Consider the following 22986-nt stretch of genomic DNA (forward strand, 5'->3'; position numbering starts at 1 on the left):
GCAAATAAAAATAGTTAAAGTAATTGGTCCCAGCTCTTTGATATGGAAAAAAATATAGAGAGAATGCATGATGCATGTAGGGGAGAAGGCAAGGGAGGGACAGAGCAGAGCATGGCAGTTCAGTGTGCTTTCAGAATCCATCTGCTACTCAGTTATGGGATGGAGGAGGCCTGTCCCTCTTCAAGACAGCCTAACCATCACCCATGAGCTCCTCAAACAACACAAAATTGTTCAGTGTCACAGTTTGCTTTAGGTATCCAAAAATGCGGAGACTACGTAAACTGAAGGCAGGATGGTTTGTGCTGGAGCTTGTCACTTTTGCAGCTGTGTCAATTTATCCATCAATATGTAAGTAGGACTCTATTTCATATATATTGCCTTTTAGCAATTCTCACTTTTTTCTTTATTACTCTGACCTGTGTTGCTGCTCTCCTTTTGTCACTCATTTCTAATGACACATATGAGAAGTGAATATTAGTGTTCTTTTTTCCAGGATAGGAAACATGGACCTCTCCATGGAACATCAAAAGGAATATAGATATTTTTTTCTACAAGTCCAATTTTGAAATGGCACTGGCTACCTACTTGATCTTTCTTAGCAAGACAAGGAGGTCACTGCAGAAGCAACTGAAAAAAAAATGGATACAGCAAACAATCCCCAAATATTATTTTAAATGATCCTTTTTTTTTTTACCTGCTCTTCAGGGATTGGATCTTTGTTTTCTATGTATATGGTAGGTTGTGTTAAAGGTACTGTAGTACGCTGCAGGTTGTCACAGGAAACTTCAATTTTGCCTTTAGGGGAAAAAAGAAAAGGGATTTAAAAAAAAAAATCATATTTGAGTGTTGAATGAGGTTTTTGACTTAGTCAGGCAGGGTCCAGGCATCTTCATAGGCAGGATTGGCACACGTGAAAAAAACCAGAAGGCTGGTTAGATTACACTGAAACACTGTGTTAGAGACCACTTACATAACTTAGTGGGTTTGATATAAGCTGCATCCAGTGGAACTCACGTTGAAATACTTCAACTAAAAAATCTCAACATTTTTATAGACTTTGAAAACCTGCAGGTGGCAAGAAAAATTGGTAGAACCAGAGAAAAGACTTGGTTCCCAAGTTTAAAAAAGAGAAGTAAACCAGTAAAATTATAGGTAAAAGAGCTTCAAATAACTGGAAAATACTGAAAGAAATAATTAAGAAAAATTTACAGGAAGCTATCTGGGAGGTAAGCAAGGAGACAATGGGACAGCCAGTGTAGGTTTGTTGATAATCAAGATGTTAATTTTCCAGGGCAGTGACAGGTCTAATGAATAGAAAGACGCCAAAGACATTCTGCATTTTGTTTTCAGTAGGGCTTTTGACATGGAGTCATGACATTCTCATAAGCAAAATACACAGACCAGGAAAAGTTGCTATTAGGTGCATAGAACAGTCTCTTGGATCATCACAGTGTAGTTACCATTTTCAGACTGGAATACATTGAGTGAGGAATTGTGTCAAGTCCAGTACTCTTTAATATTTCCAATGGGTGAAAGAAAACTGTTGCAGTTCATTAAATCTGCTGATATAGAGATAATCTATAAGGAAAATCAAAGATACAGCCCAGGCAGAATTGGATTTCAAATACAGGAGTTTGGTGACAGTGACTGTAAATTTTTGTGCTTTGGAACAGCGAAGTGCACAAATAAATGACAACTGACTGGGGAACAGCACTGAGAAAGCAGTGAGAAGCCTCAGACACCTAAAGCCTGCTGCAAGTAAAAAGCCAAACTACATACTAGTACATATAAGCAACAGCACAGATGTTAGACACATGAAATAACATTTCTACCCTGCCACTGATCAGGCTGTCGATGGAACATAGCGCCCAGTCTGGGGCTCCTTCATTCAATGATGCAGTGGGCAAACTAGAGGGAGTATAGAGGAAAACAGTGGAAATGATCAGAGGACTAAATATAGTTGTCAGTGAAGAGTTTAAGCATAGAGAGTCACAGAGAGAAGATACAAAGAAAACATACTAACCGTCTTCAAGAATGTAAGAGCTATAAAGAGGAAATGGATTTCCATTGTGGGCAGATCAGAAGTACTGCTTTTAAATTGCAGCATGAGATACTTCTATTCACTTATAACATTCTACTGGTAATGGAATTAAGTGCTGGAACAGATGCCTGGCAATACTGTAAAATGTCTCTAAAGAGAGGTTTTTAGGAACAGGTAAACAACATTTACTCACAAACACTAATTTATCCTTGAGAAGGGAAATGGGCCCATCTATCCCTATTTTCAATTTCTAATCTATACATTGAACACTTACGGATAGTGTTCTGAAAGTAGGCAGTCAACAATAATGCCAAGTTTGGTGGTGCTCGGTTATCTGCTTTTGCAAACAAGGAAAGTATGTAATTCTCTAGTGGCCTGGGCTGAGCTAAAGATCTGACATTCCAGAAATATTTACGTGCAAAGTTTAAAAGAAAGGTGAAGCATATAGTGAAATTTCAAGTAGAAAGTTGACGAGATATTTGTTTTATAATTATCAATTATCAAGTCCCCTTGTCTATTGTGTAACTGCCTTGTAATAAGAACATTTAAATAATAATAATTATAACAACAATAGAAATATGGTCCTGAAGGTATGAAGACAAATTTGGAAGAGTATATGGAAGTTACCAATTAAAAGCTTGCCTTCCCAAATCAGAGGAGTAAACCAGTTGCTCTAATACATGTACAGACTGCTCTGTTTGCCACCTGTATGGGATGATGCTATTGCTAAAGATACGCTTCAAGATCATGAATTCACAGTGTTTAACTAAAACTGCTGCTGCTTTAGTTCCTCTCCAGTGGATCAAATGACAGCAAGATCCAGGAGACTACAGAAGAGTACTATGGTCTTGCTGTTATAAATGTCTAAAAAAGTTGTTTATGTTTGCAGAGATAGAGACAGTTTAAAAGGAAAAAGGGTGGAGTTTAAACAGTTTGAGAGATATTGATTCAAAGATCATTAAAACAATGATGTAACTAGTCATAAAGGGTATTCTATTCTGTAAAATTAGCAGCAGATTAATATATATGCTTAAATTGTTGAGGCTTTAAGTAGTAAACTAGTTTTATCGGTGATGAAAAAAGGTGAAAGAATAAAGATAAGAAGCTGAAAGTCTAGCATTAACTCTAGGAAGTGAGCAAATATCTATATGTAGATCAATGAGAGATAAATCTGTCATTGCCCAAGAATTTAAGTAGAGGTAAATTCCCCTCAAGGTGCTGAAGCCCCACTTGCTGTCAGGCTCTGTTCTGTACCTGACAGGATCAGTGACTAACAACACAAGTTACACCAAGTCCTGTAACAAAAGAAGCTCAACTGCATTCACTGAAGGAACCACTTGCTCTAATATCCATTCCTGTCACCACCAACAGAAGGTGGACAGGAGTGTATGAATGTTCAATTCATTGCCCTTACAAGGCTTTGCTTTGACAGTTTGACACGATGAACTATTTAACATACCTGTAAGAAACCAGCTTTGACACACAATGATTTAGGGCAAGAAGCATGTAGTACTTGCTGAAGGAGACTCATCTCTTTATACAGATGCTCAACTGGTTGAGCTAGTTAGCTGAACCAAACATCTATTGCAGTAAAAGTGCTGGGCATCCACTCAGACACAATGTTCTACTCCCATGGGATTCTTGCAATAGCTCTTGTCAAAAGATTAATTTGGTTTTGGATAATAATGTACAAACATAAAAGATGTTTTAGCTTCTATATCATTTCAATGGGAAAGTATCTTCTTCCAAAGAGCTTTCAGAAAGCATTGGGAAAAAATGAGATAATTTAATTAAATAATTTACATAATCATGACTGACAGACCAGCCGTCAGGATTTGTAGAAAGACAGCAGAAGAACTAGATTTCATTTCATGCACAGCTTGAAAAGGTCAACTCACAGAAGCTGGACTGCTTAAGAAATGTATCAGGAAAGTCAAACGTAGTCAGATGAAAATGGTTTTCAATGACCAACATAATTTAAAGTAGCTCCTGTGGAGTGGTTTAGTAAACTTGTTGCAAAATAAGAGATTCAACCCCAACGCATTTACAGGAAAGCCAGTGGGCAAAAGTGAAGATTTATTTTATTTTTTTATTTTCCACGCAATCCCTTCCTTCTAGATCACACACTAGATTATTTTTGTACTGAACTTCAAAAGGAAGCAAGTTATAATAAAAATGCCTACTGTTTTTACATAAAGTAAAAATAAAACTAAAATAACTAAAAATACTATGGTGTGCAGTCTAGAAAGAACTTTTAAGGAAAGGGAAAAAAGCAACCAGTGGAACTGCAGGTTGTGGAGGGCATCAACAAAACAAAACAGGCTAGCGCACGCAAATGTATCAGGCTACATCTAATATCCTCATAGGCTGTTTTAGGCAACACTGAGGGGAAAGCTGTAAGACTAGACTGTCAGGTAAAGTACACGTGAATTTGGTTATACCATGTCTGGACCTGCACAGAGCCTGCATGAGGCCTCCTAGTGCTCCCAGTTCTGGTGTAAGCATGAACAAGGTCAGCTTGCATGACTCTAGGCCCACAGATCTCAGGGATGATTCATCGAAGTCCTACCCCTTCACGGGTGATTCACCAATCAAAGGCAAAAAGCCACAATTGGTCTACACCTGAAAATGTAACCATCTGAATCCAAAGGTCTAACAGAGTTAACACGTTCGCATTTTTTACTGAAACAAAAGCTTCAAGGCCATCACAGTGAAAAAGTCTGACATAAGTCAGACTTTCTAAGTGTAAGACCTTCTTCAGCTAAAATTCTGACACTGAACACTGTCTTTGATCCATTTTACCATTCCATCTCTGAAGAGTATCCCATTAGTTGCTAAATTAATCTCTCACATTTACCTTTTTTACTTGTGTTTCTTCCACTCATTTTTTCCACCTGAGAAATGGCTTCTTCCCAGCAGCTGTTGCTTGCCTGGATATGAGGCTGAATAAACTTTAGTTTTTGTTCAAGAACCTGATGGGCTTCTGTTGTCAACTCAGGTGTCTCCTTAGTGCTAACAAGTTTTTCAAGTTCATCCTCAAGAATTATTACCCTAAGTAATAAGGAGATGAACAGCAATAAGTAATAATAAATATTTGACTTCACCATTCCTCTAAGTATTTAATTTAATATACTGTTATTCTCCTCACATTTTAAGTTTCTAACTCAGTCAATTCCTCAAAGATGCCCCACAATTTTAAAAATAAAATAATTTTCTCTACATCAAGATACATTGCTCACCTGCATTCATTACAGTAATTCTTATATGTAAGATTGTTTCAACTGTTTCACCAAGGCAGTGACAAATCTTTAAAAATATTTATTAGGTAGTTATTATAACATTCTTATAAAGCATTTAGTATGTTGCAAAATCAATAGGAGATAAGTTTTCAGATTTTTTCAAGGGAGTGACAGAAGTAAGGCAAGATCTTGGTGTACTGCTTATCCTCAAATTTTCACCAGATACTTAAAGAATCACCAGGAAAAAATATCAGATAGCCCATACTGTGTACAGATATACCTATAATTGCAGACTTGCATGTATCTGCCTTTTTTTTCTCTAAATCTGGGATAGAAACTTACAACCCAAAGAACTTCAAAACATTCTGCCTACCTGCATATTCCCTTAATTCATGTGTAAACTTACTCATTGAGCAGCGCCTTGAGGTGAAGCTGCAAGCTGCGTACTGCTGTCTGAAGGCTGTTCAGCTCCCTTGACTTCTGCTTTGTTCTGGGTGGCCATTCCAAACCCGACTGGTGCTGAGTTTCAAAGTACCGATAAAACTCGTAGCTTCTCCTAAGCTCCTCCAAGCAGGCAGCGTGTGTGTGAGGTAGGCCTTGAGTCACATCGGACAGGATGTGATGAGGCAGCCGTTCAGGGGAGACCAAGGCCTTGGGGGATGCATTGGCTGGGGAGAGGAGCAGCACCAGCCTCCTGAAGAATTCTGAACTCTGCCCTACCCAGAGCTGAAAGAGGACCTGCAAAAGAGGGCAGGGTTAGCTCTGTGCACCTGGGAAGATAGTCGGCCTCCAAAGTAAATGTACAGATACACCATGGGAAAACATTCCCTGGCCACCAACAGGAACTTCGAAAAACTGCAAAAATCTGCTGACTGTTTTTGATGGGTATCCCAGACCGCATGAGGTTCAGATCTTGTGAACCTTAGGTGACTGTTAATTCTTTGATGAAGGATATTAAATGCGATTATGTTCAGAAGATTGTCAGAGTCCTAAAACCTCATATTCTCATCAGGCAGTTTCATTATTTGCTATAATCTCCACATACCCTACAGCTCAGGAAGGGCTGCCAAAATTCCAGTGGCAGCAAAAACATTTTTCCCTTTATAATGCCAATCATTTCTAAGATCTGGTAACTACCGCGTTGCCCCACACCCAACCTTGAAACAGGAGCCTAATTGCACTGTACTTCAACAAAAAAACATTTTACATCTGAAGAAAGCTGAGCTGCTAACTTATTTCTTTTTTTCAGCCACAGTGAGAAATTTCACCAATACCACTAAGGAGGAAAAGGTTTGTAAGAAATTAATCGATTCGCAATGTTATATATGGTCCTAAAGAGGCCAGTCCATCTGGGAGCAAGGCAACCCACAATTTCAATTTCTTGAGAACTTCCACTTCCAATGAAATGTAAAGAACTGTTTCCTTAGTTTAGAGAAGGCTGTTTGCTCAGTAGACCGTGACAGAACAGCAACACCTTATGTCTCTAAAATAAAAAGGAAAAGTTATGAAACTTCTCTCTGCAATACTGGCCCTTATTAAAAGGGATCAACTGCAAGTGACCATGACGTGCAGTCTGAAATCTATTCTCAAGCATTCCAGACTGAGGAAAACAAAATATTTACTCATCATGCTTTTGATATATCCAAGGGTATATCAAAAATACTTGGATGCAAACTGACAAAATATGCCAAAAGAATAAAAAAACTTTCTCAAATCACAAAAAATGCTCATGAGGAAAAAGAACAAATGAATTACATGAAATTAATTTGGGGCACACATGCAAGACTGATTTGACTGGGTGCAAAAATAAAAAGCAGACAAATGGGCAGCAATCACTTAAGTGTCCCTGAATGTGTGGTGCCCTGGACAAAAAGTCAAAAGCTCATGCTACAATATGCACAAAAGAAGACCAATCCCTTCCACCAGACATAAGGCACAAGCAGTGGAAAAGTAGCACACAGAAACAGTGGATTTCAGGAATTGATAATCATAATCCAAAACATACCTGAAAAAAGGCACAATGATGAGAGAAAAGGAAATTCCAGATGTATTTTATGATTGTAAGTAGCTTGCTCTGCCAATGACTCCTGATGATTTCTGCTGATTTTTGCTTAAACTCACAAAATATCCAACTGGCTCTCCTCAGTTTAAATTGGTATTTTTTTCTTTAGCCAAAAATTTTCACTCTTTAAGTTGGTTTACTTCAAGGACAAGGTAGGCAAAAGACACATGCTACATTTGTCATATGGCCTAGAGAGGGGCTTGAATGAAAATTAAAATATTAACTAAATCTGGATACATCTTGTATTCTACCTGCATTTTAACATAAAGATAAGTTCTCTCGAAAAACCCAAACAACCTGAGGAGGACCGCACATAAATCCAGGGCTCACAACACAAGTGTGTCCCCAGGTTATCGGAGTATATCTATTTTATTGCCTACCCAGGAATCTGCCTAAGACTGATTTATGTTAATTTAGCTTGGTTCAACTACACCACACCCAGCCTACACCACCGTCTGTTATGAGTTAACGTAAACTGAGATTTACTAGTTGTGAGCTTAACTGTATCCAGAAAGCATCCCAACTAGTTTAACTAAAACAGATTTCAGTTAAACTACCGCAAATTGCAGGTAAACAAAGACTTAGCCTACAAGCTTAGGCACCTCTGGATGGCTTCTGCTTAAAAAGAAGTGGGTAAATTAGCGGGCTTGTATGACTGCAAGCTGTATGACTTCAGCTAACGAAAAGGCAAGGAAAAAAATCCCAAGGCTTCTATCTGTTGTAGCGCTTACAGCTAACTAGACAAAGCCTCAAAGTTTAGTAATCACTATTACTGGTAACATTTACTGTCAGAACAAAAGAAGTCAAGGTCTACAAATTAAGTGAAAAAAATACAACAAAAGCCAACCCCTTAGAAAGACATAAGTCACATAATACTGGATTTTTCCATTAAAAAAACAATGTTAAAAGGGAACTATCTTTGCAGAGGACCAATAGACTGTAGAAGGCTTGCATTCAAATTAGATCTTCCTTCCAATTGACTCATGGAAATAAAAAATACCTAACATCTCAAAACAAAATAGATAAAAAGGTCATTATATGGTTGTCATTCTGTTCAGTTAAAAGTTTTTCAAAGATCAAAGAGCCACACTGGCTCACAGCAGTGGGGGTCCAAGCTTATGATTTCTATTCCTCAGTGTAACTGAACACTGCTATTCCCTTTGGCAAGTACAACTAATTTGTATCTTCTGATGTCTCTCTTTTTATTCATGTCAAGAGATTAGATTAAAAAGGAGTAGGTACAAATCTGCAAATTATTTTATATGGCTGGGATCAAGCAAAATCAGAGAGCAAAAAATAATGTTTAAGGAGATTGATCAGGTTGATTATAGAAAACTGACTTGAATTTCCATGATTTGCAGAAAAAAATCCTAATGTTGTATTGTGCAACTTCTCTTCCATTACACGCAAAACGAAATCACCTGAATGCCAATAAATGTAGAAACACATGATAAGAGACTGATTACATCTCCCTCTCAACTCACCGTGTTACTACAGGCTAGAACCTACAAGCCACAGGACTTCATGACAACAGAAAGAGATTCTCCCCAGGAGCCTGCATGGATGCACATGTCCTTCTAGGAGAGGTTACCTTGAGCGCAGGCAAGCTGAAGCCATCGGTTAGGTTGTGTGCCTCCTCTTCTGAGACCTGCTCTTCACTCAGTCCCAGACCCAGTTCCTTAAAGGGGACTACACAGATGTAGCTGGTCACGTTGTCACTCTCTGAGTTCAGAGGGTAGGTTTAGCTGGGGTTAAGGTGCTTAACAAAGCCACTTTTGCATTAAACAGAAAAGGAAAGAAACACCTAATAAGGTTTCTTAGTCCTGGTAATTTGTATGAAAGCACATACATTCCACCCGAATCCTGTTTAATTGAATGTTTTGCAATCCTTATTTGGAGATCAAGCTTTAAAGGCTCTTAGAAGGATGAGAGCTGAGACACTGAAAAACTCCTGTTTAAATATAAAAAGATAAAAAGAAACAAAACTGATGAAAAGCCCCTGCATCTCTTTTAAGCGAGAGAAACAGCTTACCTGTAAATATTAAGTTTCCAAAAGATAGCACATGTCAATCTTAAACCAGAAATCATATATTTTAAAGAGGAAAGAGGAGAACAATTGCGCAATTTGAAGTTTCAAAGGTAGCCTGTGTTATAGACCAAACCCAGGATGATGCGAACTCCCTGAGAGTTCTGTCTGTGGAAGAACTACTCAGAGATCTTTACAGTAAAAGGTCTTTGACATTTCAGACAGCATTGTGAAGAACAGGAGCTCCCTGACTGTCATACCATCAACTTCATTGATTACATCGCTGTAAAGCCACTATGATCTTGGCAGGAAGAGCGGTGAACTGGTATCCATTAACATTATTTGGCACATGTAAATTCTCAGGAGGAAAGTGTACATTTCTAGCCCTCAAAAACACTTAAAAAGCAGGAAGCAAGCACAATATAACAGATACCAGAAGACAGATAAAATAACTCATAGACCAGGAAGCATTTATTTTAAAATAGTACTAATTTTAGGCTAACCTCAGGCTGGGGAGGAGGAACAGTTCAAGATTTTTGCACATTTTTCAACAGTCAACCAGTCACAGAATAGTAAAATTTGTTACAACTTATAGTCAGTCATAAGCACAAAACCACATTTGCTCCACAGAAATATATATATTGGTAAAGCATGCATGAAAATAAGGTCTTAATTTGAAATATGGGGGTTTTCATTTATAATTTGATCTACAAACTGAATGCTCTCATCTCTACCACATAAGGCTGATTAGAAGAACTTGTTTCCTGCCCAACTAATATGTTTTCTTGGGAAGCTACACGTTCCATCCACTTTCACTCCCAAATTTTCCACGTGCTAAATTCTCATAGGATTGAACATGCAAAGGTGATTTGCTCAAGAAAATGTTTACCACTTGAGTAGGAGAACATTGCATAAAAAAACAATACTCTGTGTCCCAGGAAATAATAAAGTGAAGTGTCCAGGATCTAAACAAACAAACACATTTCTCCCTACTTTTTCCACAAAGTCTAGAAACAAAGAAGCCTATTAAGTGTTCAGACAAAAACCTGCAATGCAAATTAATTAGGAATAGAATATTACTGTTGCCACCAGCAGCTGCCTCACACAAATGGTGCCTAAGCTAAATTAACCTGACAGCATGCCCAGCAGGTGGAGCACATAGGATGAGGATGGCAACTCCAACAGAAATTGAAAAGTCAAGTCAAAACCCTTCAGGACCACTTATCTCAGAGACTAATTGTATTCCTTGTTAATATTTTCCTGCAACAAGACATTTCCAACAGCAGGAACACCACAAGAAGTAGTTTGGACACACGTGAATTTCTAAGTCACGCTAAAGCAATTCCAGGCAACATCTAAATGAGAGGTTTGACCAAAGGAGCCACTTTCCAATGTCTCAGTCAGGGATTCCATTCCCAGTGGCCTCCTGCATCTCCCGCCTTGCCCTCCTCTATTGCAGCCCTCCCACTCCCATTTCTATCTGACAGATGAAAGCAGAGAACTGATCCCATGCCCTCATTAGCTTCCTAAACCAAACTTTTAGAAAGTTTAAACACGTACCTGTCTGTTTTTATAACAGTATTTATGCCTTGCCAGCAGGGAACAACATCTTACATCTATGGCAAAATTAAAGCTTTTTCAGTTTACATGGTCCAACACCCAGGTCCTACCTATCAAAATAGTTCAATGGAAATGGAGTATCACACCATCCTGCATCGGCTGAGGAGGAGACTATTAACATCTTCCAGTAACATAAACTACAAAATTTCCTCCATCTGTCTTGTATATAATTAAATCAGATTCCCATGACGTAGAATCCACAAGGCTATTAAGTATAAAACCACAAAGCAGCAGAATGCCGAGCGAAGCATCACCTGAGTTATTACACAGTTCAGTGGAGCACAGTGCAGAGAGCTGTTGAACTATCCTGCGCAACATCCTGTAAATACTTTACCCAAAACGCCTTATTTCTAGTTTAAGCTTTCAGCCATTGCATCTTACTATACCCTTATCTTCTGGATTACTAGAGAAATACTCTTCTATTTTCTCTGACATTTTGTTCTATGATTTTGAGCAATGTACTCTTGCCAATATGAACAAATTAGAGTAAGAATGACATGAGAAAATGCTGAATTGTGTCTGCTAGTACCCAACTGTCCCTTCACACAAAATGTAAGTAATATGACTTTCCATCTCATTAAATTACTGGTCCACCAAGTTTGACACGAATGCCTGGTATAAGGCTAAAGTATAACTGTATATTTTTTCTACTTTACATGGGAAAAAAATTTTAATTCGGGTAAAATTAATTAATTCTATTCACTGAGGGCAGCTGTCTAGCTAAAAGGGGGCACACTAACCACAAGCAAATATTTTCGAACTTTTAGTTTTATTGAAGTGAGTAATGATAATACATCAAGTTTATGCAATTTGTATCACCACAAATAAACCTGTGAACTAAAACTTTTAATTCTCTGTAACAGGTTCATCAGACAGATCTCCTTCTAACATATTTGAGACATACATCAATACAAAAGCCAAATCTTCTGCAGATAATTTTGGTAGGAGAAGTAATACTGATGGCTATAAAAGCTACCGTTAATGGATTAGCACAGATCAATATATCCCTTAATATTTAATTTATTTACTAATTAATTTATAATAAATTACTAGTTTATTATATAATAAGTCTCTAATTTCTTTCTACAGCTCAGATTAATACCTAGATTTGCCAGTTTTTAAGACTAAACCCAACAGGTACCAGCTTAGCCCCTCAAGAATATTTTCTTCCTTGCATCTCTTGAAGTTATAACATAAGAAAAATGGCTTAAGTTCAAAGCAGTTTCCCTTTGGCTTCCAGTAGGGTTAGTCTTACTGAGTCAAAGTATGCATTTGATAGTTATCTCAGAAATAATCAAATACAATGAAGCATATGTTTGGCAACCTACTTAAGATTACTAACAAAAAAATCTCTCAAGGCAGTGTAAAGTAAAGCTACAAGCTCTGCAGTTTCCATTTGTTGACAAAATGAGATACAAATTTATAAATGTTTTTAAGATTGAACTTTCCTCTATTTTACTGTATAGTTTCAGGCTAGATTTAAAACAATGTAAGTATGAAAATTTACAGTAGCATTTAGCTCAATGTCCGTACATTGTCTATACAACATTATTCACTGAAATTACTTTTTCAGGGAAAAAAACAACCCATTGAAATAGATTTTGCTTATTACTGAAAACCTTTTTGACTTCCCATTACATACATGCAACCTGTCTGAGAAAACAGCTCCTCTAAGAGGCTGTTTGGCTGATTTTATTAAGCACATATAAATGCATATTTTCAAAGTGGAGGAGTAAATTGATCTTTTTGCAGTTTGCTGATGAAAGTAACCTTGGAAAAATAATTAATCCACAGATATTTCTAGTAAGTTCCAAGTAAATAAGAATGTTTTAAATGAAAGCTTAAATCAAAGTATATCTTTTACTACATTAGTGACTTTAACGCTATTTTCTACAATACTTTAACCATTACATTAATTACATTTAACTCTAATAATAAACGTCTCTGTTTGAGATGTTTACCATAGTCTTAAAGCAACAATTATCTTTGCTGCATTATAAAGTTCAATTTCAGATTTCCAGGTTTATTATAAGAAACACCAGGATAAAAGAAAACAGAACATACTTCGCATTATCATTCTTTTGTAGGCCTGTATATCACTCAGAAGGCCCAGTCACAGGCCAAGACCTTATTTTAATAACTGGACATTACACAATAAGGGTATCTGGAGTTAAAGGCTCACCACTGTTGTTGAATGACAAGCATTATACCCACATTGTAGTATCAACTGAATACCATCAGCCAAGGAAAGCAAACTCTAGTATGGAAGTTTCCTGTGTATACATGCACAGAAACGTTTCCATGAAATGCACACTCCATGGTTAAAAGCTGTGGTTGTCCCATGCAGTTGATCACACTCTTACGAAATTATCACTTCTTATTCTTTAAAGAGAAAAATCGCCCTAAAGAATGATCAACCCTCAATTAAAATGGAACTAAGATTGGATCATTAGTGTATTAGCTGGGTAGATTCAAATTCTTGAGAGTAGGAGTTGTTTTGCATATTATATTTCTATTGAAAATTTTTCCAAGCAAAAATAATGCATTTTTTCGCTTGCCTAAATACAAAGATACATCTGCTCTGCAACAAAAAATACAAAGCAATATCCAGTAAAACAAAAAAAAAAAATTTTAAACAGAATTAACACTAACTAGGGAAAATACTTTTGGGGTTGTTTTAAATGCAATATTGTAATATTAATCCAAATTTTATACATTTGGAATGTTTTTCAAATACCTGTTTCTATTAAAAGCATTTTGTTTTGTCATTGCCAGTGTAAATCACTAATAGTCCTGCTGGATTCATATATCTCACAATGCTCAGAAAAAGCAAATTTCAAATAGAAATTCATTAATTCATGACCAAACAACTGAGAGGAATGAAAGTTGAGAATATCTTCTCATTTGGTGGAAAGCCAAACTTACTAAAAAGACCTGTAAAAGTCAGAATAGGGATCTCATTTCCAGATTTTGGATGGAAATTCCTTTCCTTTAATTTATCAGCATTCCTTTCCTTCAATTTATTGCCTCACTTCTTTATTTAATCTCTCCAGTTTCTCTTTCTCCTTGCTGTAGACCAGATCTGTGCTAACAATCTGATGATGGAAAAGAGCATTAAAGTTGTCTCCAGTCGCAGCTGTAAATGCTTTCAACATGAAGGAATCTTTGGCCCCTCCATCATAAGAGTAGCATTTACTTGCACAAGGCATTGGAATCCATTTGAAAGATCCTCCTTGCCATCAATACTCCTGTAATACATGTAATGTTTTCAGGCATTCATGATAGTGGGGGGGGGGGGGAATCAAACAAAGGTAACTTGGAACTACCTTAAAGCTGTCCTTAATTATCTTGGTGGGGAGAAAGAATCCTTCAAATGCTACCACTGGTTTTGTCACTATATTCTGCACAAATATAATGCTTCTCTTTTCATTTGTCAAGAACCTATCTATATAAACTAAACCTCAATACATTTTTGGCCATTTATTTCTGCTGGCCCTTACTACTGTGTATCTACATGGTAAATTGCTATAAATTTTCAAAGACAGATATAAATGTCAAATTATCCAAACTAAACAAAACTTTCTTCTCTCCCATTCCTTAATTTAAAAGCCATTCCTTAAATTTAGTTGTTTTAAAACTCGTGGACAGTCTAATATACACCAATAATTCTTGAACCTGTAACTTTTCTGGCCACAACAACAATTACACACCTGTGATAACCACTGCTGGACTGACTTTCTCCATGTTGGAGGATGTTTGGGAAGGACATGTTAGCTGCCTATTTTCATATCTCTCTTCCTATGTTCTTAGAAGTGATTCTTGACTACTTCCAAGCTAAGTATCAGTTGCTCTCATCAACATGTCTGAACCACAGTAATTTTTTTTTCCTTTACACAGCAAATACACCCTATCCCTCAGAGCTAAGTCTTGAGGCCAGAATAAGGATGCCCATTCCTACAGAAATTAATATTTTGCAAAGAAATACTAATTTGCTTCAAAGCGAATGCACATACGTGCAGCTTTGTGTGTGCCACCGTGTGTGTACACATTAACACTCAGTATATTCATCTATTTGCCAGACAACATTTATTAATCAATATTAAGTTCCAGGAAGACAAAAGAAGTACTTTGTTGTGTCAGATTTTCAACACTCACATTACCATTGGCTTTTGTTTCCTTGTATTTTTTTTTTTCAGATTAGGAACATATCTGTTTTAAATTTTGCTGTAATTTAGGGTGAATACATTGTTATTTCCTATATAGTACAATAAGTACAATAAACATAGGAAAAAACCTTGAAATGCTAAAGCCGTTTAATAAAGTATCAATTCATTGAAAAAATACAGATGACACTTTACAAAATGTAATCTGAACAAAGAGTTCTGGTCTGATTCGGAGTAAAAACTCCTTGCTTTTAAATGTGCCTTTTGGCTAAATTAATGTAATCAGTTCCACTCAGCTTGTCTGAAATAGAAAATCAACTTACCTTTGAACACAGGGATGTTGAGAGAAAGGCCATTTGTTCAGAGAAGAGGATATTTTGGTGCAAGGGAAAAAGATGGCTAAGAGGAATAATAAAACAAAACCCGAAGGACTCTGAAATACATCATTGGCACTTACAACAAAGGCATGGGTGTCTGTAACTGGGACAATGTTCTCAGTGCAATCAACGCATCCGCACAGCACACAGAGGCAAAAATTTTAAACATTCCAAAACAAGCATAAGCCCAGATTTACTATGCTACCTTTTCTTTACTTTGTCTAGATACATAATTAGAAATTGTATGTTTCTAGAAATACTGACTCTAAACATTGACACAACCACAGGTAGGTAATATGGAGTATCTTCACTCATGGGTTTGTACAGAAAGGATATTTTTTCAGCATGTACAGAGTGGCCAGTCTTGAAGCCCGAAAGTTGGCTCTGACGGATCGATACACGGCCTTCCGGAGACCAATCAGGTGCTGACTAGGATGCTGTCCAGCTTTATTAAATGGGCAAGCAGCACTGACCCTGTCAAGCAAACTTGAAAAGTAAAATGTGATACAACTGTACAGATGTCCTAAAGTATTTTTAAAAGACAGTACATAAGCTTTCTTATTCCATTATTTAGAAAACTTTTTCAAACCACTCAGAAACTATGAGATTTAAAAAAAAAAATCCATCCTATCAATGATATATTTAATCAACATTTCAGATAGCAGCCAGGATTCCTCAGTAGATAGCCTGATTCTATTCTCATCTGAGCCATGGCAAAACTCCTACGCACATTTATTTTCTCTAAAATTTTCTAAGATAATACACTAAGGGTAGACAAGCTGTAACATTATCTCTGATACAAAACTATTACACTGTCAGCTTTGGAAGTTTTAATAAACAGGTATTTAACACATCTCTTTACATCTAGCTTATTCTTTCAATAATTTTTGCAGAAAAAATGTGCCACTACATAGTTACTCATGCAAAATACTATATTCATTTAACTTCCTCCATGCAGAAACTTTTCTAGGTCAAGAGAAATATTTGAGTGGTGACACAGATTTTATCATCATGCAATGAATGACATCTGTGTTTGTGGGAGTTTTGACAGGTAAACACATGAAGTATATGCAACCACACAAGCACATTTGAAATTATATTTGGCATCCACCTGTTCAGGTGAATACACCATTTAAAAGAAACTATGCCATTTGCCTATCAGAATATACTTCAGAATGGCTTTAGCACTGTAAGAAATTGCCCCATTTGGAAACAAAATGAATTGTGAACTGGGTGAACATTACACATGTCTGAGTAACATTAAGCTCCAGCTATATCTATTCATATACAATCTGATGCCAAACCTATGACTGAGACACTGTAAACGGCCTAGGTATACTCTGCTTGCTGGGGCTGTGTTTAGTAGAATCAGCTTGGGAATGAACATAGTGCAGATGGACAATAGGATGATCAACTGGAATTAATTGTTTGGGGACTGGAAGCCTGCTTCTGCTCTCACCTTTCCAAGGGCAGGTGAGGAGGTGAATTCATGTCCACAATCACTTAAAAGGGAAAAGCTTACAGGGTACCTGGCAAGACTGAGGTGTGTTGCTGCCTTGGTAACTGTTTCTGTAGCCTGTCTGATCAAAAAAACTAAGTCAGCAGGCCTGACCCTGCTGGAAAAATGTCAGTCCTACTCCATGTGCTTAGCTGGGCCATGCTGAACATTGCCAGGAGGGGAAATAGCTTATGGCCTTCACTGTCAACTATGAAAAGCAATGCAGACCACCCAGTGAGCAAGGCTGGACCCATATCAGTATGTTAAGCATAATTAACACAAGCAGATTCATGCCAAATATTGCCATAAACTGAATATGCTAGCTGAAATACAATATAAAATATCTGCATACCACATTAAATTATGTGATATTCAAATGGTTTATATAACATCTCATAACTTTAAAATCTGATTACAATAAAAAAACTGTATTCATTTCCATTTCTAAACGTAAATTTCAAATGCCTAACCTAGAGGTACATTTCACTAGGGACCACAGCATGTAATGCAGTACATGCCAAGCTCTAATGTTTCTCTGGCTTTCCAAGGTAAAAGTGGAAGTATTTATATATAAACTCTCACATCAGTTTGTAGACTCAAGCCCAGGGGGAATTGTCAGAAACAGGCTCAAAGAAAAGGAGGAAAATTCTTCTACTGTAAAAAAGAGACAAAGGTCCATGTTCTTCTATAGCGATGCAAGCATTTCCAACTTCTACACAGAATAAATATAGCACAACTCATGCACAGCACGTAGTGCCAGTACTGAGCAAAACAATCTGCTTTCCTTCTGGAAAGGCTTGATTCAGTCTTTTCAGAAAATAATTCTTTTTTATTCCACTAATCTTAGATTAGTATAATTTGTTATAAATGTCTACATGTCAGACATGTCATATCCCTAACTTCCTAATGTTTCATTTATCTTCACAGAATCACAGAATTGTTTGATCTTCAAGGAAGGGACCTTGAAGATCCTCTAGTTCCAACCACCCTGCCATGAGCGGGGACACCTTTCACTAGACCAAGCTGCTCAAAGCCCCATCCAGCCTAGCCTTGAACATGTCCAGGATGGGGCATCTGCAGCTTCCTGTGTCCCACCACCCTCATAGTAAGAATTTCTTCCTAATATCTAATCTAAACCTGCCCTATTTCAGATTAAGCCATTCTCCCTTGTCGTATCACTACATACTCTTGTAAAAATTCTCTCTTATCTTCTATATATTTTAATTTGACTTACAAAATGTTATCAGCTTTGCATATCAGCCACAAGTAGCAAGAAGAAAAAAAGGTTAAGGATGAATTTTCTTTCCTACTGCTCCAGACCCATGTTACTTGTAAAGAACAGCGACATATTTCTCCATTATTTTCACAAGCTAAATCTTAAATTGGCTTTCAACTTCCAACAAACTTATACAGACACATTGAAACCCATTCCTGCACTCCAACATGAAAGCTGTTCTATAAAGATGCTAATATGCACCAAGATGTGCTCATAGGGTTTAATTCCAGTTTAAAATATAGTAGAAAGGGAGCATTTTGGAAAAGAAGTTAATTATTTCAGTGACAGGCAAGGGAATAAATACTTGCTGCTTATTGCTGCAGCCTTTCATTATGTATTCCTTCAGTTCTCATTTTATAATGTGCAAGACAGTGAACATACTTTCATTACGCTGCAGAAATTCCAGGCTGCAATCCATGATCAGGCTTCATTTGTCTAATTACAAGTGAAGCAATTAGACAGAAATACTGCCTTTCTGCCTGAGTACAGCATTGCCTAACCTTTGCTACACAGTTTCTGTAATCCAAATTACCCAGGTGAGATCTTGGCCATCTCTGCATCGCAGAGCTTGTACGAGTAGGCACACCTGAAACACCAACAGCAGCGCTAAACACTTCTGAAGGCCATTCTGGAATCAGAATATCAGAATATCTTTGAGGGTAGCTAATATAAGAAAAGCCCGACAGGATTATAGAATCCCAGAACAGTTAAGGTTGGGAGGGACCAATGGAAATTATCTAGTCCAAGCTCCCTGCTCAAGTTCTCAGTTCCTATTCTATATGGCTGCTGTGAGTTTTATTGGGTGGGAGGGGAATGAAGGCAAAATTGAATAATATTTGAATAATATTTGAGTATAGCAGTCACTACCACACAGTAGTAAATACTGAACTAGTGATGACCAACCAAAACCTCATAGGAAATAATCTAACATTTACAGAGACAGTCCAATATCAATTAATAAGGGGCAAATAGGGTATAATAAAGCAAAACCCATAGATATTTCAAAGCATATATAATTTAGTCTACAAAAATAGCAATGGATGGTGCCATGGGGAAGAAAACCAGGAGTGGAGCACAAGGAACTTCAGCTGCAGACCTGGGCTTGCCCTATCACAGTTTAGCTAAGAACAGCTAGTCAAAATCTGAACTTGGTACTATCTGTCAGCTTCAGTATCTTTCCATTCACAATATGATTAATGCAAAGCCCAAAGTATGCTGAGCTAGCAGTACCTTAAAACACTTGCCTATGTGTCACTGACCAGGATGCTGCACTACCTGATTGAACTCTCATTCTTTAAGGATGTAAAATAACACAAGACAATACTCATTAACGTTTCAGGTGCAACCATTTCTATTGCCACGTGACTCTCTGAACAAGCACTAAGATTCTGACAAGATTACTACAGGAGATCATACTAAACTTTGTTCTGCTGAGTTTTTTTGTTGCAAAATTCTAGAAGAAAAAAGAGATAACTAGTTTTTTGGATCATATACAAAGTGCTACCTCAAGCAAAGAATTTCTCATTGATCTGTGCAGCAGCATCTCTTGCATATGTGGATGTAGGAAAGGACACTCTGGAGTTAGAACTTCCTCCAGGCTAAACCAAACCAAAAATTGTACAGCACTGACTTCTTTATACTGTACAATTGTTCCAATGAGGATGTCAGTCAGACTTCTCCCACTCCATCCATACTCCAAAGTCTTTTGAAAAGTTTGCCAAAGTTTTAAGTAAAGAGGCTATTAGATCAAGCATCAGCTTAAAGACCAGTCTGTTTTTTGTTAATCTGTTATCTAAGAAATGTAGTAAAAGAACAAGGCAGCAGCAATTTAGACATTGACCAGAAGTTCGTTTGCTTAAACTTAGGCAAAAATCCAAATGTTTTTCTCATCTGTAATTTGGACAAGCCCTAACAATAATTTCTTTTAAGAACCCGTTTGCAAAGATAAGAACTGCCTATTGCTTAACTATATGCTTCTTCAGCAAAAAACCCAGATCAAAACAAAACACATAGCTAGGCAGACTGAATACATGCTTATGCATTCCGAAGGGAGAACGAAACGTTTCTTCAATGAAGCACACTGAAGGCATCTCAAGCTAGAAAATTAATCCAAAATTTCAAGTCTACAGTTTCAAGCTTGCATGTAAGAACATGTGCCTGAATGCAGAATAGTTGGTCTGGCACGAACAAACAACTTCTTGGTGCATGCAAGGGAATGTTTTATTGTTTTTAGAAAGAAGTCAACTGTATTTTAGGTGTTGGCGTTTCCCACCTCCTTTAGCCTTAAGTCTAACTGGCACAGGTATGTATCTCACCACAGGTTGTTACAAGGGAAAAGCATCCATGCCAAGGAGAGTGCACAGAAGCAGGCCTCTTGGCTTTGGAATCATTGCATACGCTGAACACGTTCTGATGTCCTTTCACATAGCAAACAAGCAAAACTTACCAAATCACTACAAGAGCTAAGTAATCAGAAACACTTTCACACCTCTTAAGTACTTGAGAGAGGCAAATTCAACAGTAACTAATTTAAGAAGCTAAACATTTCAACAATTGTATGCAAGAAAAAAGAGTAATATTAACTTTATTTGAGGTGGGAAATGACCTTTGATGGTCTTGCTGATTACTTTGTTCTCACTACTTCAGACTGTTATTTGTTGAATAAAAATAGAACGGTTTTCATGTTATCTTGTTTTCTAAACTATGAATGATTACTTGCAGATCAGTTTATTTACATATATTTGGTAACATAAGATAAAAAAAAAAATCTCAAACAACCAACTCTCTAAATGACTTCCCAAAATCATTAACTGAATTAGTTCAAGATCCATTTCTTTGTGTATTTCATTGCAAAGACATATGAGTTTTGTGAGACTTAATCCACCTTCAGGATGCAGGGTTTTAACACTGAGTTGTTAGAATTCATTCTTTTAGTATGAATTGCAATTATATTACTTTATGTAAACAAAAACCTTTAAGTACTGTTTTTCAGTAATTCCACTTGTTACAGGAGACAGTGTAACAAGACAATTTTAGAAGACAGCGGGTTTGAATGGATCTGTGTATTAAATAAATTGAAATTCAGACTCACAGGGTAAATCCTCTGGAAATTACTTCAGTCTCTTGAATGAGCCGTAGAGCTTTCCTCACGAGATTAGTAAAAGCTCGGCTATTTGCCACTGTTTCTTCCAGCTGGATACAGTATTTTCGCAGGGACATTTGCAGCTTGGCTGTCCTCCATGTGCCCCATACTCTAAAGACTGCATAGACAAGCAGAACTAGTCCCCACAGCAGCCACGATGATTCCTTCCACCACGAAGGAAGCATAAGCAGTGCACTTACAAAGGCAAGAAACAGCGAAACATCCCTGCAAACGGAGAAAGTATCATCAACCACAGATTCCTGAGGCCAAACAAGAGGTAAAAAAATTCCCAAATTTTCAGTTACATTTAGGATTACAACACCTTATTATGGGGCTTTTATGTAGGTCCTGAAGGGAGTTGTGAACACCAAAAACTACGCCAGTAGCAGACTTAGATGAATATATACATGATATTACATGCTTGGTATACTCTAAGGAAACATTTCTCCAGCTTTTTATAGCATGAGTAAAAGAATAATATACCACTTTGAAAGGTCAGTTTCTCTTACATGTGACTTAAAAAAAAAAAAAAAAGGAAAAAGAAAAAGAAAAGAAAACAGAAAAAGAAAAAACCTGACTACTCAGAATTATAAGCCAGGGCATGTAGGAACCGTAATATCTGTACTTCCAGGTTCAAGAGTACAGCAGGGAAGGGCATGTTTCTTTTGGTAGCAAATCCCTCAAGTAATGCCAGATGTATTTTTTCTAGAGTCTGACTCATTTAACTTGGACACCAACGCACTACTAGTTTTTAACACATTTTTATAAATATGGCTTGAATAGTCATTTTTAACAATTTGGCAGCTTTTGAAAATCCTTGAAGAACAGAGTTCTTAGTATCTCACTTCAGTTATTTCTAAAGGACATTTCAAAAACTTCACAGTCATTTTTTTTCTAGAAAAATTCAACACAAATAACTGCTAAAAAATACACTGTGTTTCATATATATTACAGTTTTGTAAAATAATTACAATCTTCATAGAGATGGATGGGATTTTGGCTTCAAGGTGCGTTTCAACTACAGTTTTTCAGAATTTTTTCAATGAAAAATATTCACTTCCTTTACACCATAAATCTGTATGTAAGCTAAATGTATCCTGCATTTAGATTTGGAAGTATTCACAAGGAATATTTTTCCATTTCTACAATAAGACATGATCTCTGGGTTTCTATTTTCTGGATGGCTTTGTGGGCAAATTTCAACAAGCTTTACAAGTGTTAACTCTTCAGGGCTACTGGCTCCTGATAGGTCCAGGGTTAAAATAGTAGAGGTCCAGGGTTAAAATAGTCCAGGGTTAAAATAGCCCAAAATAGTCCCTTTAAAAGGGACAGACACACAGTCTCTAACTTCCTTGGTAAATGAAAAAAATAAATCACAACAATTAAAAGACTAAAAGGGATATAAGAGCTCACTTTGTCCATTTTCAGTTTCTGGTTAGCCCAGATCATCATGGACAGACCAAAGATGAGACTTCACAACCCGTGCAGAGAGCCATTCCAACTCATGAGTATCCGTAGAGTTCAAAAGATTTCCCCCAAGTT

The 22986-nt window shown here is 37.0% G+C and overlaps 1 protein-coding gene across 5 annotated transcripts in view; it reads right to left on the bottom strand.

The window, feature by feature from the left end:
• The window catches only part of VEZT (vezatin, adherens junctions transmembrane protein), a 65575-nt gene that overhangs the window by 16145 nt on the left and 26444 nt on the right, over nucleotides 1-22986 (bottom strand). For 3 of the 5 annotated variants that reach the window (XM_027732227.2, XM_039378223.1, XM_027732231.2), the window contains 6 exons: nucleotides 21394-21669; nucleotides 15865-16014; nucleotides 8934-9081; nucleotides 5687-6018; nucleotides 4899-5092; nucleotides 695-795 (listed from right to left, as the gene is read on the bottom strand). In XM_027732227.2, coding sequence (XP_027588028.1) covers nucleotides 695-795; nucleotides 4899-5092; nucleotides 5687-6018; nucleotides 8934-9081; nucleotides 15865-16014; nucleotides 21394-21669 — 1201 coding nt within the window. The remainder of the gene's footprint in view (nucleotides 1-694; nucleotides 796-4898; nucleotides 5093-5686; nucleotides 6019-8933; nucleotides 9082-15864; nucleotides 16015-21393; nucleotides 21670-22986) is intronic. The other 2 variants (XM_027732228.2, XM_027732232.2) reach the window with 1 other exon arrangement.

This window comes from Pipra filicauda, unplaced genomic scaffold (assembly GCF_003945595.2).
Source record: "Pipra filicauda isolate LSUMZ 115617 unplaced genomic scaffold, ASM394559v2 scaffold132_size2486313_pilon, whole genome shotgun sequence".
Lineage (NCBI taxonomy): Eukaryota > Metazoa > Chordata > Aves > Passeriformes > Pipridae > Pipra > Pipra filicauda.